This window comes from Artemia franciscana, chromosome 13 (assembly GCF_032884065.1).
Source record: "Artemia franciscana chromosome 13, ASM3288406v1, whole genome shotgun sequence".
NCBI lineage: Eukaryota > Metazoa > Arthropoda > Branchiopoda > Anostraca > Artemiidae > Artemia > Artemia franciscana.
The window spans coordinates 1,823,587-1,839,658 of NC_088875.1; the positions used below are offsets into that span (position 1 = coordinate 1,823,587).

The 16,072-nt window shown below is 34.9% G+C and overlaps 1 protein-coding gene across 2 annotated transcripts in view; it reads right to left on the minus strand.

Annotated features, from left to right (window-relative positions):
• The window catches only part of LOC136034372 (U4/U6.U5 tri-snRNP-associated protein 1-like), a 37,838-nt gene that overhangs the window by 4,379 nt on the left and 17,387 nt on the right, over window positions 1-16,072 (minus strand). Inside the window, exon 2 of one of the 2 annotated variants that reach the window (XR_010619168.1) lies at window positions 4,035-6,307. Coding sequence is in view for 1 of the 2 variants with exons in the window: in XM_065715515.1 (XP_065571587.1) it covers window positions 4,168-6,307 (2,140 nt within the window). In the remaining variant the exon portion in view is untranslated. Of the gene's footprint in view, window positions 1-3,922; window positions 6,308-16,072 lie in introns of those variants that run through there. The other variant, XM_065715515.1, reaches the window with a different exon arrangement.

Sequence of the window (16,072 nt, forward strand, 5' to 3'; positions counted from 1 at the left end):
TTTATTTAATCGTATATGTCCTCACGATAGTACCTAAGCTCCCGACAGCCCTGCCTACAGACCCCTGAAATTCACGATAGCAAAACTGCCCACAACCCCTGTAAAAATGACAATTACAAAAGATCAATTTTATGAAGTACCTGGTTTTTTTTATACGTCACACCATTCAATTCTCAGTGAACAGAATTCAAAACAGAAAAAAAAGGCAACAATAAAAAACGTGTCAAAAAACTTGAGCTCGTGTTTCAATGCGGTACCGTGCTTTGCAACACTGAGCAGTCATGTTTTTAACATCCTCAGTACTTTTCGTTTATATTCAAGCCTATTTTAGAGTAAAGCATCAAAGCAGTCTGATCTTAGACTCTTCGTAACAGTTAGGGCATCATAGGCTTTTCATAAAAACTGCCCCTCTTCATCAGCACCACTTTTCGTTCATCTTGTTTTATCTACACTTCTTTTGTCGTAAATAATCCTTTCTTCCCGACCAGTCTTCATCATCTTATTTGAATTATTATGAACACACTATAGGCCTAATATAAGACCAGGAATCAAATTTAGGACCCCATGGCAGAACGCTGCAGCTGAGATTGAATTCTGAGTCTTTTATTACCAAGCAGAGATTAATCCCACTGCACCACCACAGGACTCCCAATCAGTTTTCGAGTCGGCACAATTTTTTCTATAAACCAAAGTTACAAGCCTACCCCACTCAGTTTTTTGTTCTTGCATTCTTTTATTATACAACCCTCCCTTATATAAAAAGGATATAACAAATTCTGTCTGAACACCTTATTTTATGGTGGTGCATTTTGCAAACATTCCCACTCTCCTACTGCCTTCACAGTTGCTTTATTTCTAAGATGAAACACGCCAAGGAATGGCTGGAGTTATCTTAGAAATAAATGGTTGAATTAAAATCACGTAGTTGTGGTCATCAAGCCATGGCTAATTGTAGAAAAAGCCAAGACAGATACTCTGAGTGAGTGAGAGGCAGATCTGGCATAAGCGTTTTTTAGGATTGTACAAAATCATGTCAGTTCATTTGTAGACAGATAAGTCTATCTATCATCCGTCCATACGTCATTCCTAGGGCAGAACTAAGGTAGATAGTCATAGAAGCGAGGGATGAAAGATTGGATTGATTTTGGGTTGACACGTGACGGACAATGTCCACTGGACTTGTATGCAATGTCTGGGACTGAATTTGCTTGGACTCAGAGGCGAACAAGAGAAATCTAAGCCTAATAGGCTTGGCCGCTTGTAGTCTAAAGTTGGAATACCGTGTCATAGGATTGGCACATGACCAACAAGTCCCCTGGACTCGCAGGCGAACGATGAAACCTATAGTTTTCCAAGTGTTTCGTTAAATGACAAGGGTAAACGGCGGGAGTAAGTACAATTCTCTTATTGGACAAATACTTGTGTGTTAGCTTTTGGAAAGGCACGCCCCCTAGTCTCAGACAGGTTGACCAATAATTAAGATTGGCATAGGACCGTTAGATTGCCTGTAATGAGAAGCAAGCAAGGCACGCCTGCCTATGGTCTTAGGCAGGTTGACCAAGAATTAAGATTGACATAGGACCGTTAGATTGCCTGTAATGAAAAGCAAGCAAGGCACGCCTGCCTATGGTCTTAGGCAGGTTGACCAAGAATTAAGATTGACATAGGACCGTTAATTTGCGTGGAATGACAGACGAACAAGCGTCCAAAGCCAAATTGGGCCCTCCACAATGAGTGTCAGGCAAGGCGAGTGGTTCAAGTCTTAAACTTACAAATAAGACAAAACGGTATCATAAGTTTCTCTGAGAATATACCCCGTATTACTCAGACTTTCAGTAAGTTCTTTATTGAAGATTACCACTTTCTTTTTTAACTTATCACAAGTTACTTCTTTGTAAGAGTGAGGTTAGCTCCATGTCTAAGGTATTATAATTGCATATACTGGGTTATCGTAATTAAAACAAATTATATGTTGCAAATGCACTACAAAGTTGATTTTTTTTTAATTTCAGGATTAAACAGATTTGTTATTTGGACATGGAAGATTTTTGATAAAATAATATTTATCATTTAGTTCAAAAACCTTAAATTTTTAAACTACTGACAAAAGTTGAACAAAACTTAGCTTTGGCGTTTTTCTTAAATTCTTTTAAAAATGATACTGAAGTACTTTTTCACAGAATCATAAATATAACATTAGGAAGTTTTATCTGAATACAGAAATTTATTGGGGGTCATCAAATTCCCAGAAGAATCGCTTATTTCTAAGATAACTCCAGCCATTCCTTGATGCTTCATTATCAGCCATACAAGCATTTTTCAGTTTACCTAAAGCCGGCCGTAAAACAAGGGTTCTAAATTATATTTTCAATCAAAAAAAGACTGAAAATTAGCCTAAAATCAATTCAATAGATTAGTTATTAACTCTCGTTCCATGGACCTTATCCAATCACGTTAACTCTGGCCAATTCCAGAGTCGGAGTAGAACTTTTTCTCAGGGGGGAGGGGGCAAATGTAGACTTTGCCGCCCCCTACTGCATCATCAATACTATAGATATTACAATTTTCCCAAAAAATATTACAGTTTAAGCTTGTTTTGCCACCCCCCGGGCGTACCATCAAGGGCACTTACCCCCTCTAGCCAGACCCTGGCCAACTCTTCTAATTAAGGGTTTGGTTACAGTAAGCTGCTTATTAACATAGAATATTTCAAGAAACCAGTGTGTACTAATATTTCAGTACAAAGAAAAGAGAATTAGGCAACAGATTATTTTAGTATAATGCTTACAAAAAGGTGATCATACATACAATTAATATGGTAGCCCATAGTAGATGCACCCATTTCTAATCTCAATATAATATTTTGCGTCTGTTTTCAGAACTATAATTTATAAAAATCACCACAAAACGAAAGTAAAACAGAGTGAAGCATAAAACTGAGTAACTGAGAAAGACATAATTGCAAATAGCTAGAAAATGGACTCTGAAACGTTTCAGGTACTATATAGTAGAGCATATGTTTTTCTGTTCTCCCATTAAAGTTGGACAAATTATTCGGAAGGAAGTGAGAGTATGTGTCTAAAACACATCTCTAAGCGTTAGGAGATACTGAACAATTAGTACTCAGCATTAAAGTTGGAATTAAGCTCCCATTAAAGTTGGACAAGTTATTCAGGAGAAAGTGGGAGTTTATGTCTAAAACACATCTCTAAGCGTTAGGAGATACTGAACAATTAGTACTCAGCATTAAAGTTGGAATTAAACTCCCATTAAAGTTGGACAAGTTATTCGGGAGGAAGTGGGAGTTTATGTCTAAAACACATCTATAGGCGTTAGGAGATACTGAACAATTAGTACTCAGCATTAAAGTTGGAATTAAGCTCCCATTAAGGTTGGACAAGTTATTCAGGAGGATGTGGGAGTATAAGTCTAAAGCACATTTCTAGGCGTTAGGAGATGCTGAACAATTAGTACTTAGCATTAAAGTTAGAATTAAACTCCCATTTATGTTGGACACGTTAGTCGGGAGGAAGTGGGATGTCTAAACCACATCTCTAGGCGTTAGAAGATACTGAACAATTAGTACTCAGTATTAAATTTTGAATTCAACTTCCATTAAAGTTGGACAAGTTATTCGGGAAGAAGTGGAAGCATATGTATAAAACAAATCTTTAAGCGCTAGTTACAATTAATTTCGTTTATGTTACAATATTAGCCAGGAATTCTCCCTCAAATTATTTCAGGACTGTGACCAGGGTGCTTATTCAGGAACAAGAGGAGGGGAGGCTAGATTCTTTTAGGCAATTAAGCAATCAAAGTTCGCATTTTTATCAACTTTTTTACTCTTCAAGGAGGATATGCGACCCCGAAAACCCTGTTCCTTGGGTAAAGCTATGAATTCTTTGCAGCGTGTTATTGGCTATTTGAAATAATCCTTTTTATTGAGATATCATTTCCGGATTCTATAAAAATAATACCATTTATCACTTTTATAAACACATGAAGTTTAAGAAGTAAGAACAATAAAGTAGTACCTTTTAGTCACTCTTTCTTCCAATATCTCTTCCACTTCTTCTTCAGATGAACTATACTCACATATAAGGTCCATAATTTTACAAGCAAACAAACTTCAAGAAAAACACTTAACTAAAAAAAAAAAAATTTCAATTATTTTCTCTTAGCAAGATTACCTGGAATATCAGATTTTGATTTCACCAAAGATGTAGCATTAGCCTTGCTTCCACTAATAACAACAAAAGGTGTATTTAATTCTTTTTGTTTTTCTTGAAGTTTGTGTAAAGTATCAAGCGACTGAGATGGCTCTGCAAGGAGCGACTTATCTTGAAGTTTCCTTTCACGCTTCTCTGATTTTGTTTTACCAGATCCTTTTCCATGGAATTTATGTGATAAGTATCTAAAAGCCTCCTTCTGATCCAATATGTGTCCAGAGTCATCTATATATTCTAGCTTTACATCTGGCTTATATCCAGCCTTATCTTTAAATTCTGAAATAGGGCCACCATATCTTTCACGCCTAGAATATTTATCATCTTCAATATTTTTATCTTCAATTGTATAATTTTTTGCTTGCATACTACGAAAAGCAGCAGAGACCGTTCGCTTCTTCCCGGTGTCCCGTTCAACATAGCCTTTAGACCGGGCAAATTGCAATGCTGCACCAAGTCCTTTGGCAACAATAGGCTCGTCATCAAGAATGGACAGTCGACTCACTGCAGGTTGATTTTCTTCCGCCATTGATTCTTCCTCTTCCATATTAACTTCTGCCCATTTGCTTCTTGTCTCTCTCTCCTCCGGTTCTTCTTCTTCTTCTGATTCTTCCATTTCTTCTTCTTTAATACTGAGCCCAAGTGTTGATGTGTCACCAATAGATCTACAGAATTCAGAGGTAGCATTGAATATCATCCCTCCTTCTTGCATGGGTGTTTCCTCTTCTTGTTTTATTTGTTGAAGCATTTCATGGATTGAAGGTTTCTTTGATTCTTTATTCTTTAACCGCTTTGCTCTATTCAAAGATGAATCAATGACACCTTTGAGCTCGTCAGGCTCTTCAATTGTGATTCCATAAAGATCTTCAGGGGGAGGAGCAGTATCATCAATGACCCCATCTATGTCACTTGTGTTCTCTAACTGACGCCTGTCTCTGGTGCCAAGGTCATTAGAGCCATCAACTTCCTGTTTAATTGCCAACAAGTCATCAGCAGTTAATACACCATTTTTACGAACTTTTCGTACTTTCTTTTTTGGTTTCTTAAAAGCGACCATTTCGTCCGGGGTATAATAATTGCTAGCTACTTGCGGTGCTGGCATTTCCAATGTCTCTATTTTTCTTGATACCCTTTGCAGTTTAGCTCGTATTGCCTCGGCAGCTCTGCGATTCCGTTCTTCTGGTGTGCCATCCTCATAGCCAATTACGAAAGATTTCTTCTTTTCAGCTTCTATTTCTCTATCATATTGACTTAGAATATTTTTCTTCTTTGGCATCCCAAACTCGTCAACCTCTTCCTCTTCATAAGCTTGATAGGTCCCCTTTTGTTTTTTCAATTCAACATTCTTTGCATGTCTTTCAGCATCTATAATATTTACATTTACTAAAGTATCTTCGTCTCCTTCAAGTATACTCTGATCTTTCAATGTTAGGACTACTTCGTTTCCTTCTACAAACTTTTCAACATCGTGTTCCACTTTCAGCCCACCTAAGTGCCTAGCTGTATAAGCACGGGCCTTTTCTTTTCTCAAATCTTCTTCAACAAGATCACCAACACCAAATTCATTTTCCAGCTCTTCTAACATTTTCGCCCGTCTTTCTGCTTCTTCCTTTTCTTTTTGTTTCATCCTCATTTTCTGAACCCATTCGCTTGTATCTTCGTCATCGGATTCAGCTAAACTTTTAACACTTTTTAGTTTCTTCTCAACTTTTCGTTTTTGTTGTCTTTCCTTTAGTTTCTGACGTAGCTTTTCTGCTTCTTTCTTTTCACGAAGATTTATAGCAGGCTTATGTACATCTTTCTTATCTTCTGATTTCCCCTCCCCCACATCTAGCGGTTTTAATCCAAGTTTTATCCGCAATTTATTTGTTTCTTCTATAGAAAGCGATTCACCAGCTCCACTGGCTTTTTCAGGACTATCCACAATTTCTCCTTCACTTGCACATTCTCCATCTTCTATGTCAGGTACTGATACTATTTTTTTCTCTACTTTTTCTTCCTTGATTCTCTTTTTTTCTTTCTCCCTGTCTTTATCTTTCTTGTGCTTTTTGTGCTTTCTCTCATACTCCTCAGTTGGTGACCTGAAATAATATTGCATTTAAATACACGAAAACTGAGTAAACCAGGGGAGGGGTGGTGATTACAAAATTTTATCCAGGAAGGTGGATTTAATCTGTTGAAAAGATTATATTAAAGTAAGCTATCAAGTTTTTCTTCATCTTTTAAAATAGCATTGCTAGGAGAAATACTTCTCCCAAGGGTGCCTCTAGAGGGATTTGTTCATCATAGCTAGCCCTACATGTTAACCTGAATCTACTAAAGCATGGGTCGGTAGCCCATGGGCCCCATGCAGCCCGCGAGGCGTCTTGGTGCAGCCTTCAAGATCCTCGAAGCAACGCACCTGACGGACCATATTACACACCATACTAATACACAACAGAGTGAAAGATGGTATCATCTAACATTCTCGAAAAAGTCCGTAAACGCCATCTAGCATAGTTAGTTTGTTGTTCAACCATCCAGACCAATTATTTTGGTATTTTACAATTCTCCAGCAAACCTACCTCGAGGTTTGGGAAATACCCCCCAAAAAAATATTTTGTCTTTTTGCCTCTTTTTCAGTTAAGTAAAATTTAGTATATGTGTTGCCAAATGAAAGCCAAATTATTTGGTCATGTTATGTGGCCATCTTGTGGCAAAATCTTCAGAAAAAAAAAAATAACGCTTGATTTTGTAGATGGATGTCATCTGATATATAGTGGGACAGGAAAAAATGGTACACACTGGGATATATCACTGCATGTACCAGGTAACACCCATTGACAAAATCAAAGGTATTTTTTTCTTCTAGGGGTAATTTTCATCAAAAGGGCTTAAGTACATCCAGGTTCTCAAAGGAGCATAGATACGAACTCTCACGAACAGAATACGGTATTAAGTTTGAACTTTCAGTAAAACTAGAGGGGGAGTAAAACTAAATCAAAAGGTACAATATCTATCCAGATTATGAAAAGGATGTATGCGCAATAGCCTAGGAAAAAAGGGGGTACACTGGAACTTTCAGAGCATATTGTTAGGGATGCTGAACTAAATCAAAAGACATTATGTCCATCCAAGTTTATTATAAGGGCACATTACAAAATCTTAGGAACAGACAAAGATATGAAATTGAAATTTCAGGATCTGTTGAGGGGGATTTATAACTAAATATGGATGTTAAAATGGCCTATCTGCAATATATCTGGGCCGGCTAAGGGCATTACAATACTGCAATATAAGGGACGGCCCAGCAACTGTTGGGGATATTGCAGTGTATATTGGAAAAAAAATCAAAATGCACTATATACATGAAAGTTGTCAAAAGGACACATGAACAATATCTAAGGGACAGCTGAAAGCAACAAACCTGACCTTTAAGGGCTACTACAACTACTACTTATGCAATTAGTACTACTGCTATTGTGACTTTTCCAAGCTGTGACTGCTTTAACTACTTTGCTATAGCAAACAGCAAGAGGGTGCCTCAGAACCTGAGCAATACCAAAGAGGTAGGGATAGACTGGCTGGTATGCTCCATAAATATATATATATATATATATATATATATATATATATATATATATATATATATATATATATATATATAAACATAGGCCTATATTTCATTTCTTATTTTTGCTGATTTACACACCCAAGACAGCTTCTAAAAAAGATAAACAGTTGATAAAACACAGGTTTTTAATGCAGCATGGACAATGGAAAAATTTATATCTTTTTTATTGAAGTAAAGAAAAATCTTAGTGCTCAATCTGTTAAAAGAGTATATCCATCGTAAAGGAATACAACTTGAAGCAACATTACAATACTGAGCACAAAACTAAATTTGACAGTCTTGGAGGTGAATCTTAAAAAAAAAAAAATCATCAACTTCAAACTGTTACTTTGATCTTTAAAATTGTTACAGACGAAAGCAAATCAGCTGTACATGTCAGCTACAAAATGGCAAAAATAATAGCACAGCATAGTCCCCCATTTACCAACAGTGACCTTGTCAAAGAATGTCTCTTAGCTAATTGTGGAGTAAGTATGCATGGAACAGAAAAATATTTGAAAACGTTAATCTATCTGCTAGAACTTGCACCCGCTGCACCAAAGACTTGGGTGATAACTTGTGTGAGCAACTTAAGGACAAAGCACAATATTTTATGTACTTCTCTCTTGTGATGGACAAAAGTGCAGACGTGTGGGATAAGGCACAATTCCTAATATTTGTATGAAGGATCGATGAAAACTTTCATCTATATTAGGAGTTATTTAAAATGTGCAGTCTTTATGGAACAACAAAGGGGGAGATTTATTTCACCACTTGGAACAAGCTCTAATTTCATGAGATGGGATGAATTAACCAGCATCACCACGGACAACAGAGCAAAAATGAGCAGTCATAATAAAAGTATTGTCGGAAGAGTCAACAGCAAACTTCTTGAGTCTGGTTCTGAAGTTCTGTAGACATTTCACTGTATTTTTCATCAAAAAACATTGTGTTGCAGGGTTTTACCGTGGAGGAAAATAATGGATACCGTTATATCTGCTATTAATTTTATAAGAAAAAATGGGCTTACTCACTGCCAGTTTAAAAAGTTTTCTGAAGATAACAACAAAAATCCCATTGATTATCTACAATAAACATCATAAAAATATACATTAGGTTTTCTATTTTTAAACCTATAATATTTGTACATAAATATTGTAGATATGCTCTAATCATTATGGTATACCTACAATACTACGTTACAGTGTAATGACATATGACCTAGGCGCAGCCTGCATAATAACCCCAAGTAATATTTCTGCCCTTTTACAAATAAAGGTTGCCAACCCATGTGCTACAGGTCAAACCAAAATTCAGAACTAGCAAGAGGAGGTTTTTTAAACATATTTCTGCTAGGGTGGAATAAACAAGTTCGTAGAGCTCTCAACTAATTCAGATCAACAGTTTACTGGAACTTGAGGTAATTATAATCTGAAGTTTTTAAGTCTTGTTCCTTGCCTACTTAAAATTCCAGTTTCAACTAGTAAGAGGAAGATACCAGAATTTTTCCCAACTCCCATACTGATACTATTTCAAGTCTCAATTTCGAGCATTAGCTAAACTGAGCATGGTAGTATATTATCAACATATAGAGTCTCCATTTACAAGTGGGGCGACTCAGGCTTATTATATCCCCTCTAATATATTAACTTTTGGTGAAAATAACTCCAATAATTTTTTACTGCTATTTCAGTTGACCTCAGGTGACTGTGCTACAACATTTTTTTTTACTGTTATCTTTAAAAGTTTATACTTTTTATGTTGTGTTTGTTTTTGAAATGTCTAAATAATGGAAAGAAACTTTATTTTCTTTATCAGAAAAACTACAAATAATCAAATTTTGCAATTTTTTCTCTTCGCATATCTTTATAACATTCTAAATTTCCTGTATTACTCAGTATTTACCTGCTTAATATAATTTAAATTACATCAATTTTCTCTTGAAACAATTCAAGGTATATATTCATTATTTTTGTTTTAACACAAACAAGACAGAGAAATAGAAAAGGGGAGAGAAATTGCAGAGAAAAAAGGATAAGATATTTTTTAAATGACTATTAGAAGCCAAACTCGCATGTCAGATTCAAACTTAAAAACAGACACATCAAAAGACAATGAGTTTAATTTAAAGAGGAAAAAAGACAAACACAAAAGTCAACATATCAAAAAGATCAAAAACAAATAAAACTAGTGGAGTTTACATGGAAATTAAATCATTTAATAAAAAAATGAAAAAATAGCAGGGAAGAGGAGGAAAGAAGAGTGACAGGAAGATGAAGAAACAGAGATTGAGCAGCAGGAGGAAAGAGGAGGAGATTAATATATAGGATAAAATGCAAAATAGCCAAGTGACAGTAAAGAGACTATAATACGAAATAAAGAAAAAAACAGCCATCAAAACACCATGAACAAAATCAAAAGTAAAATTTAGATAGACATTCCTTGTAATGGAATTATATAAAAGATAATAATGAGAGACATAATAATGAGAACATAATGTTGCCAAATTCAAAACTGAAAACTAGACATATCAAGTTAAGTGGAAACAATGCACATTATCGTCACATGGGGTTTTGTATACTATGAAATAGATTATGTCATTCATTATGCAGTTTTTGAAGGGACCATTCACACTAAAATAACCTGATATAAAAGGAAAGGTTCAATTCCCCCCAAAATAATAAAAAAAAATATCAAGCTGTTCATGGCAAATTTAGGCATATATTGTTTTAAGATATAAATTACAAGTGAATAAACTAGTTAATATTTAATCTTCCTTATTTGCACATAGTGATGTACAGCCATTTGTTCAACAAGCTTTTTCAAGCTCAGACACTAAAAAAAATGCCATAATTCTTCAATTTCCCCATACTTTCCATGTAAGTCACCTGTTTTTTGGGGATACAAAATTGCTTTTGTCCCATAAAGTTGTGAGCATATACCTGGTAATATATGCGTGTTTTGACAAAATGAACTATAACATATATTCTAAAAAAGATAAAAAACTAAAGGCAATAACGTTAATCCTTATTCTGCTTCAAATATTTGGGATTGCCAAATTAGCAAGTGAGTTGTACCTTATATACCACAATTGTTCTTTTTACAGTCCTAAATTCGACAGACGAGGTTAAAAACTGATCAAGATTTATAACCCAAAAAATGGAGAAATACAAGTGGCTTACAAAAGCACATCATAGGCAGAAACCAATGAAATTAAAGCACTTTTTACCATTCGAATTATACAAGAGTAATCTTTCTTTTTCTCTTTGGTTCAGATAATAAATTGGACCTAATTCCTAACAGAAATAATCAATTTTAAAATATTCTTAAAAATAAAACATTTTTATCTGTATAATGTAAAATTTGTCTGGCCTGAATTTTTTGTCCAAAAAAAGTTTTCAAACGTATTAAACTAAGATTATTTGGGCAAGAATCATCTCATTTATCAAGACAAAACAATTGAATAAATGCAGTACAAAAAATAAATAAATAGCTCATCAACAACCAGGAACTAGTCAAAAGCCAAAGTAATGAATATGTTTGTGCAATAGACATCACATTGTTTTCTTACGACTACTATTTTCTTTTGGAATTTTATCCATCCAAAATATTAATTTGAACTGTTCTATTAATATCGTTTTTAATGTCAATCTGTTAACTATTTTTGTAGTTCATACTCTATATTTTTTGCTGTTGTACAGCACACCCCCAAGATTGCCACTCATTTATGCTGCTCCACTATAGCCCTGATTAGCCATGTTTTTAAGTTAAGCTGAAGGTTTTCAAGAAACTGGAGGATAAACAAAGCAAAACCACACAGATCCAAAGAGATAGCCACTCAATGTGGGAAACATTTCATCTGCAACAACTGAAAAGCATGGGCATGCATTTATTTGTATGACTGGTTGGAAAATCTACATATACAACAGTCAGACTATTCCAAATTCCAGTAAAAAAAGATGTGACATTTCTGGCCACACAAACAAGGCATCTATTATGAACTTTGCCACCATGTTTGCAATCAGTTGCAGAAGAGCTTGAAAGTTATCATTATGAGGTGTTTTTCCCATAAAATTGGAGCCATCCCTTCATACTCCAAGGGCAATCTATTGCTTGTCAATATATATGTTATAGTTTTAATGATATGCTTTTGACAATTTTCCTAATGGTGTGCTCTTTTTGCAGTGCCTAACTGATTGATGATACTACCCTGCTTTTTCTACAACAAAAGAAATAAAGCGGTTTGTTATTAAAATACAATTTCTGTCACACTCTACTTGTTGGTTAATTATGTAGCATTTAGTTGCACCCTTTCAGATTCTGAAGAGTTACAATTTCTGTCACACTCTACTTGTTGGTTATTTATGTAGCATTTAGTGGCACCCTTTCAGATTCTGAAGAGTTACAATTTCTGTCACACTCTACTTGTTGGTTAATTATGTAGCATTTAGTTGCACCCTTTCAGATTCTGAAGAGTTACAATTTCTGTCACACTCTACTTGTTGGTTATTTATGTAGCATTTAGTTGCACCCTTTCAGATTCTGAAGAGTTACAATTTCTGTCACACTCTACTTGTTGGTTAATTATGTAGCATTTAGTTGCATCCTTTCAGATTCTGAAGAGTTACAATTTCTGTCACACTCTACTTGTTGGCTATTTATGTAGCATTTAGTTGCACCCTTTCAGATTCTGAAGAGTTACAATTTCTGTCACACTCTACTTGTTGGTTATTTATGTAGCATTTAGTTGCACCCTTTCAGATTCTGAAGAGTTACAATTTCTGTCACACTCTACTTGTTGGTTAATTATGTAGCATTTAGTTGCACCCTTTCAGATTCTGAAGAGTTACAATTTCTGTCACACTCTTCTTGTTGGTTATTTATGTAGCATTTAGTTGAACCCTTTCAGATTCTGAAGAGTTACAATTTCTGTCACACTCTACTTGTTGGTTATTTATGTAGCATTTAGTTGCACCCTTTCAGATTCTGAAGAGTTACAATTTCTGTCACACTCTTCTTGTTGGTTATTTATGTAGCATTTAGTTGCACCCTTTCAGATTCTGAAGAGTTACAATTTCTGTCACACTCTACTTGTTGGTTATTTATGTAGCATTTAGTTGCACCCTTTCAGATTCTGAAGAGTTACAATTTCTGTCACACTCTACTTGTTGGTTATTTATGTAGCATTTAGTTGCACCCTTTCAGATTCTGAAGAGTTACAATTTCTGTCACACTCTACTTGTTGGTTAATTATGTAGCATTTAGTTGCACCCTTTCAGATTCTGAAGAGTTACAATTTCTGTCACACTCTTCTTGTTGGTTATTTATGTAGCATTTAGTTGCACCCTTTCAGATTCTGAAGAGTTACAATTTCTGTCACACTCTACTTGTTGGTTATTTATGTAGCATTTAGTTGCACCCTTTCAGATTCTGAAGAGTTACAACCAGTATTACCTAGGTATTGGTGATTACCTTTGTCAGTTGTTTTTCATGAAAAAAATCAGAGAATCTTCAAAAACAGCATTCTCCAAAGCATGCAACTGAAGTGAGTCCACCTACTCAACTGGAACTTCAAACTTTGTCTCCATAGATACTCTAAAAGTGGAAAAATATCTGGAATCAAAGGGTCCTATAGCAGATAAAGTTTAGAACACAGTTTAGAAAGTACATCTGTAACACATTCTTGTGTTTGCATGTGATATGATATGAATATTGCCTGTGCTTTGCTTATAATATTTGCTATTGCTTTGCTTATAGTTTTCATTGCAATGCAGAACATTGTAACATGGTTTTCAATTACAATGCTTAATCATCTCAGTAAATGAAATTTACTGGAAGTAGAAACATTCTGAACAGAAGTAGAAAGTAGAAAACAGAAGTAGGAAGTAGAAACAGAACGTAGAAAAATTCAAGGATGCTTGGGATAGATTGAAAAATCATGAAAAACTCGAGTTTGAAGACCAATTGAATGGAAAAACAGAATTTGCTCAATGTGCATGTCTACTAAAATGGCAAGGTGAGAATTAATGCAATATTTTTAGCAAATGATCTCTTGCTTAGGATGAAAAGAATAGCATTGTCATATACATACAGAAGTTTAATGAATATTTTAGCCCATCCTCAAGTCCCATCTTCTCATGTTACATTCTCCACAAACATGATCAGAATGAAACTGAAACTACAGAACAATAATTGACCGAGCTGAAACTGTTGGGTCATGATTACAAATACAGTTTAGAAATTTGTGATAAAATGGTCCAAGACAGACTGATTTGTGAAATATATTCACAAGAGATACGTAAAAAATTACTGCAAATGGGATGAGGACTAATTATTGCCCAAATAATCACCAACACTTGAGCCCACGCAGAAACCAAGGCATAACTTAAATCAATGTCAGCAGTATCAACATGAAGCAACAAAGAAAATTTCTTAAACCACATTGGCCTGCCATACATAAAACAATCAAAAATGGGATTTTTAAAGGCCAAACGAAAAAACTGAAGAAAACATGGAAAGCAAATATTTTGAGAGAACAATGGCCTCTCTTCTTCAGCACAATCAAAATAATACAACCAAGAAAAAAAAAACAAGTGCAGAAAGTACAACAAAACCAATGAAAGAAAACCGCCAAAAAATTCAATCAAAGACCAAAAATTAAAAGAATTAAAATCAAATACCAAACAAAAAATAAAGTGAGTTATTCGCCAATATCCACGATTTACACAAATCCAAACAAATTTGAACTGCCAACAACAGATACAAACAAACTGAGAAATAAAAGACAAAATTAATTCACTCAAACAAACAAAGCAGCAATTGAATAAATTGGAGAACTAGGGCACTTGATTTCTGATTTTAACCATTGCATTTCTTGCAGGTACCCTTTGAGACCTAAGGGTTTGATGATGTATTCGATCATGTGATTTGGGAAGTGGTTCAACATTTATTTCAGTTCAAGCAAGAAATTGATTTATTACAGATTAGCAAAATCTCCAAGAACTAGCAAGGCAAGACTTCTACCTCCATGGTGAGAAATATTCTCCCATTCATTAATGTCCTGCAAAAGGAAAACTTGTAGCAAATACAACAAATTGAAGCTTTTGCCAAAATATGCAGAAGTGGCAAGAAAACTATCAATTCAATTGAGTTGAACAAACTACCATGAAAGAGGCTGTAAATATGATGAACACTATATTCACAAGGTTTCCATGGTAAATACAAATGACCAACAATATTCTGTACCTCCACTTAAACAATAACTCAATGTCAGATTTATAATAGATACCATGCAAACATCCTAACCAAGTCTCTACTTGATAAAATCAGGCACAGTCCATCACCCCATCCTACCTGTCAAATCCATACTTTTCTGGGTCCAAAAAATCCCGGTACATGTCAGCTCCTTTTCCCTAACAACAATTTAACAATGAACAATGAAGTTTGTTTATGGTAAATGTAGCCCTCCCCCCCACCAATATTGCTATTTTTTGCAAGTCAAAAGTTGCAGCTGATGAGATTCAACATTACTATCAATGAATCATCAGATAACCAAATCCAAAGATCTGCCATCCCCTCCCCATCAACCAAAGAAGGTAGAAGTCTACCTTCAAAACCAAGATGAAAATCTGCAAAAAAAAATCTAAGCATATATTCATTCTTTTACAAGCCTTGTTCCCATCTGTCCTGTAATGCTACTCAAAAAGAAAAACAGAACACTATTTGACTTCTTCTTAGTATGCCTTGCAGACAAAATTAAGTCAGGCTAGCCATAAACTAAAGTCCAGACACCAGCTCTCATATTGCAGCATTTCAATTCCAGACGTGAATTTACAGTTGTTGATGGAATAATTCGAAGGGAGATTGCTTGGTCCACAAGCACCTTTATCTCAACACTATGAAAAGTATGCATGCCTCTCATCTTGATAATTGTTGTTATAAAAAAAAAAAAAAAAAAAAAAAAAAAAAAAAAAAAAAAAAAAAACTGATTGCTCCTTTGGAATGTTTGGCAGGCTTGGAAGCTTTTAACAAATTTTTTGCTAATCTTAGTCTTGTGATATCCTTGCCTTTTTTTTATAACAGGTGTACTTCAATTTATTCCCATGGGTGGTTGGGAGTTTTAAAACACTTTTAAAACAATAAAAAATAATAATAATAATAAATGAGTTGTACTATACAGTTCCCACTCAACGCTTTTTCTAAATTACCCTCCTCTGCCCCCAACCTAATGCGGCCAGATATGGTCCTTAGCTTT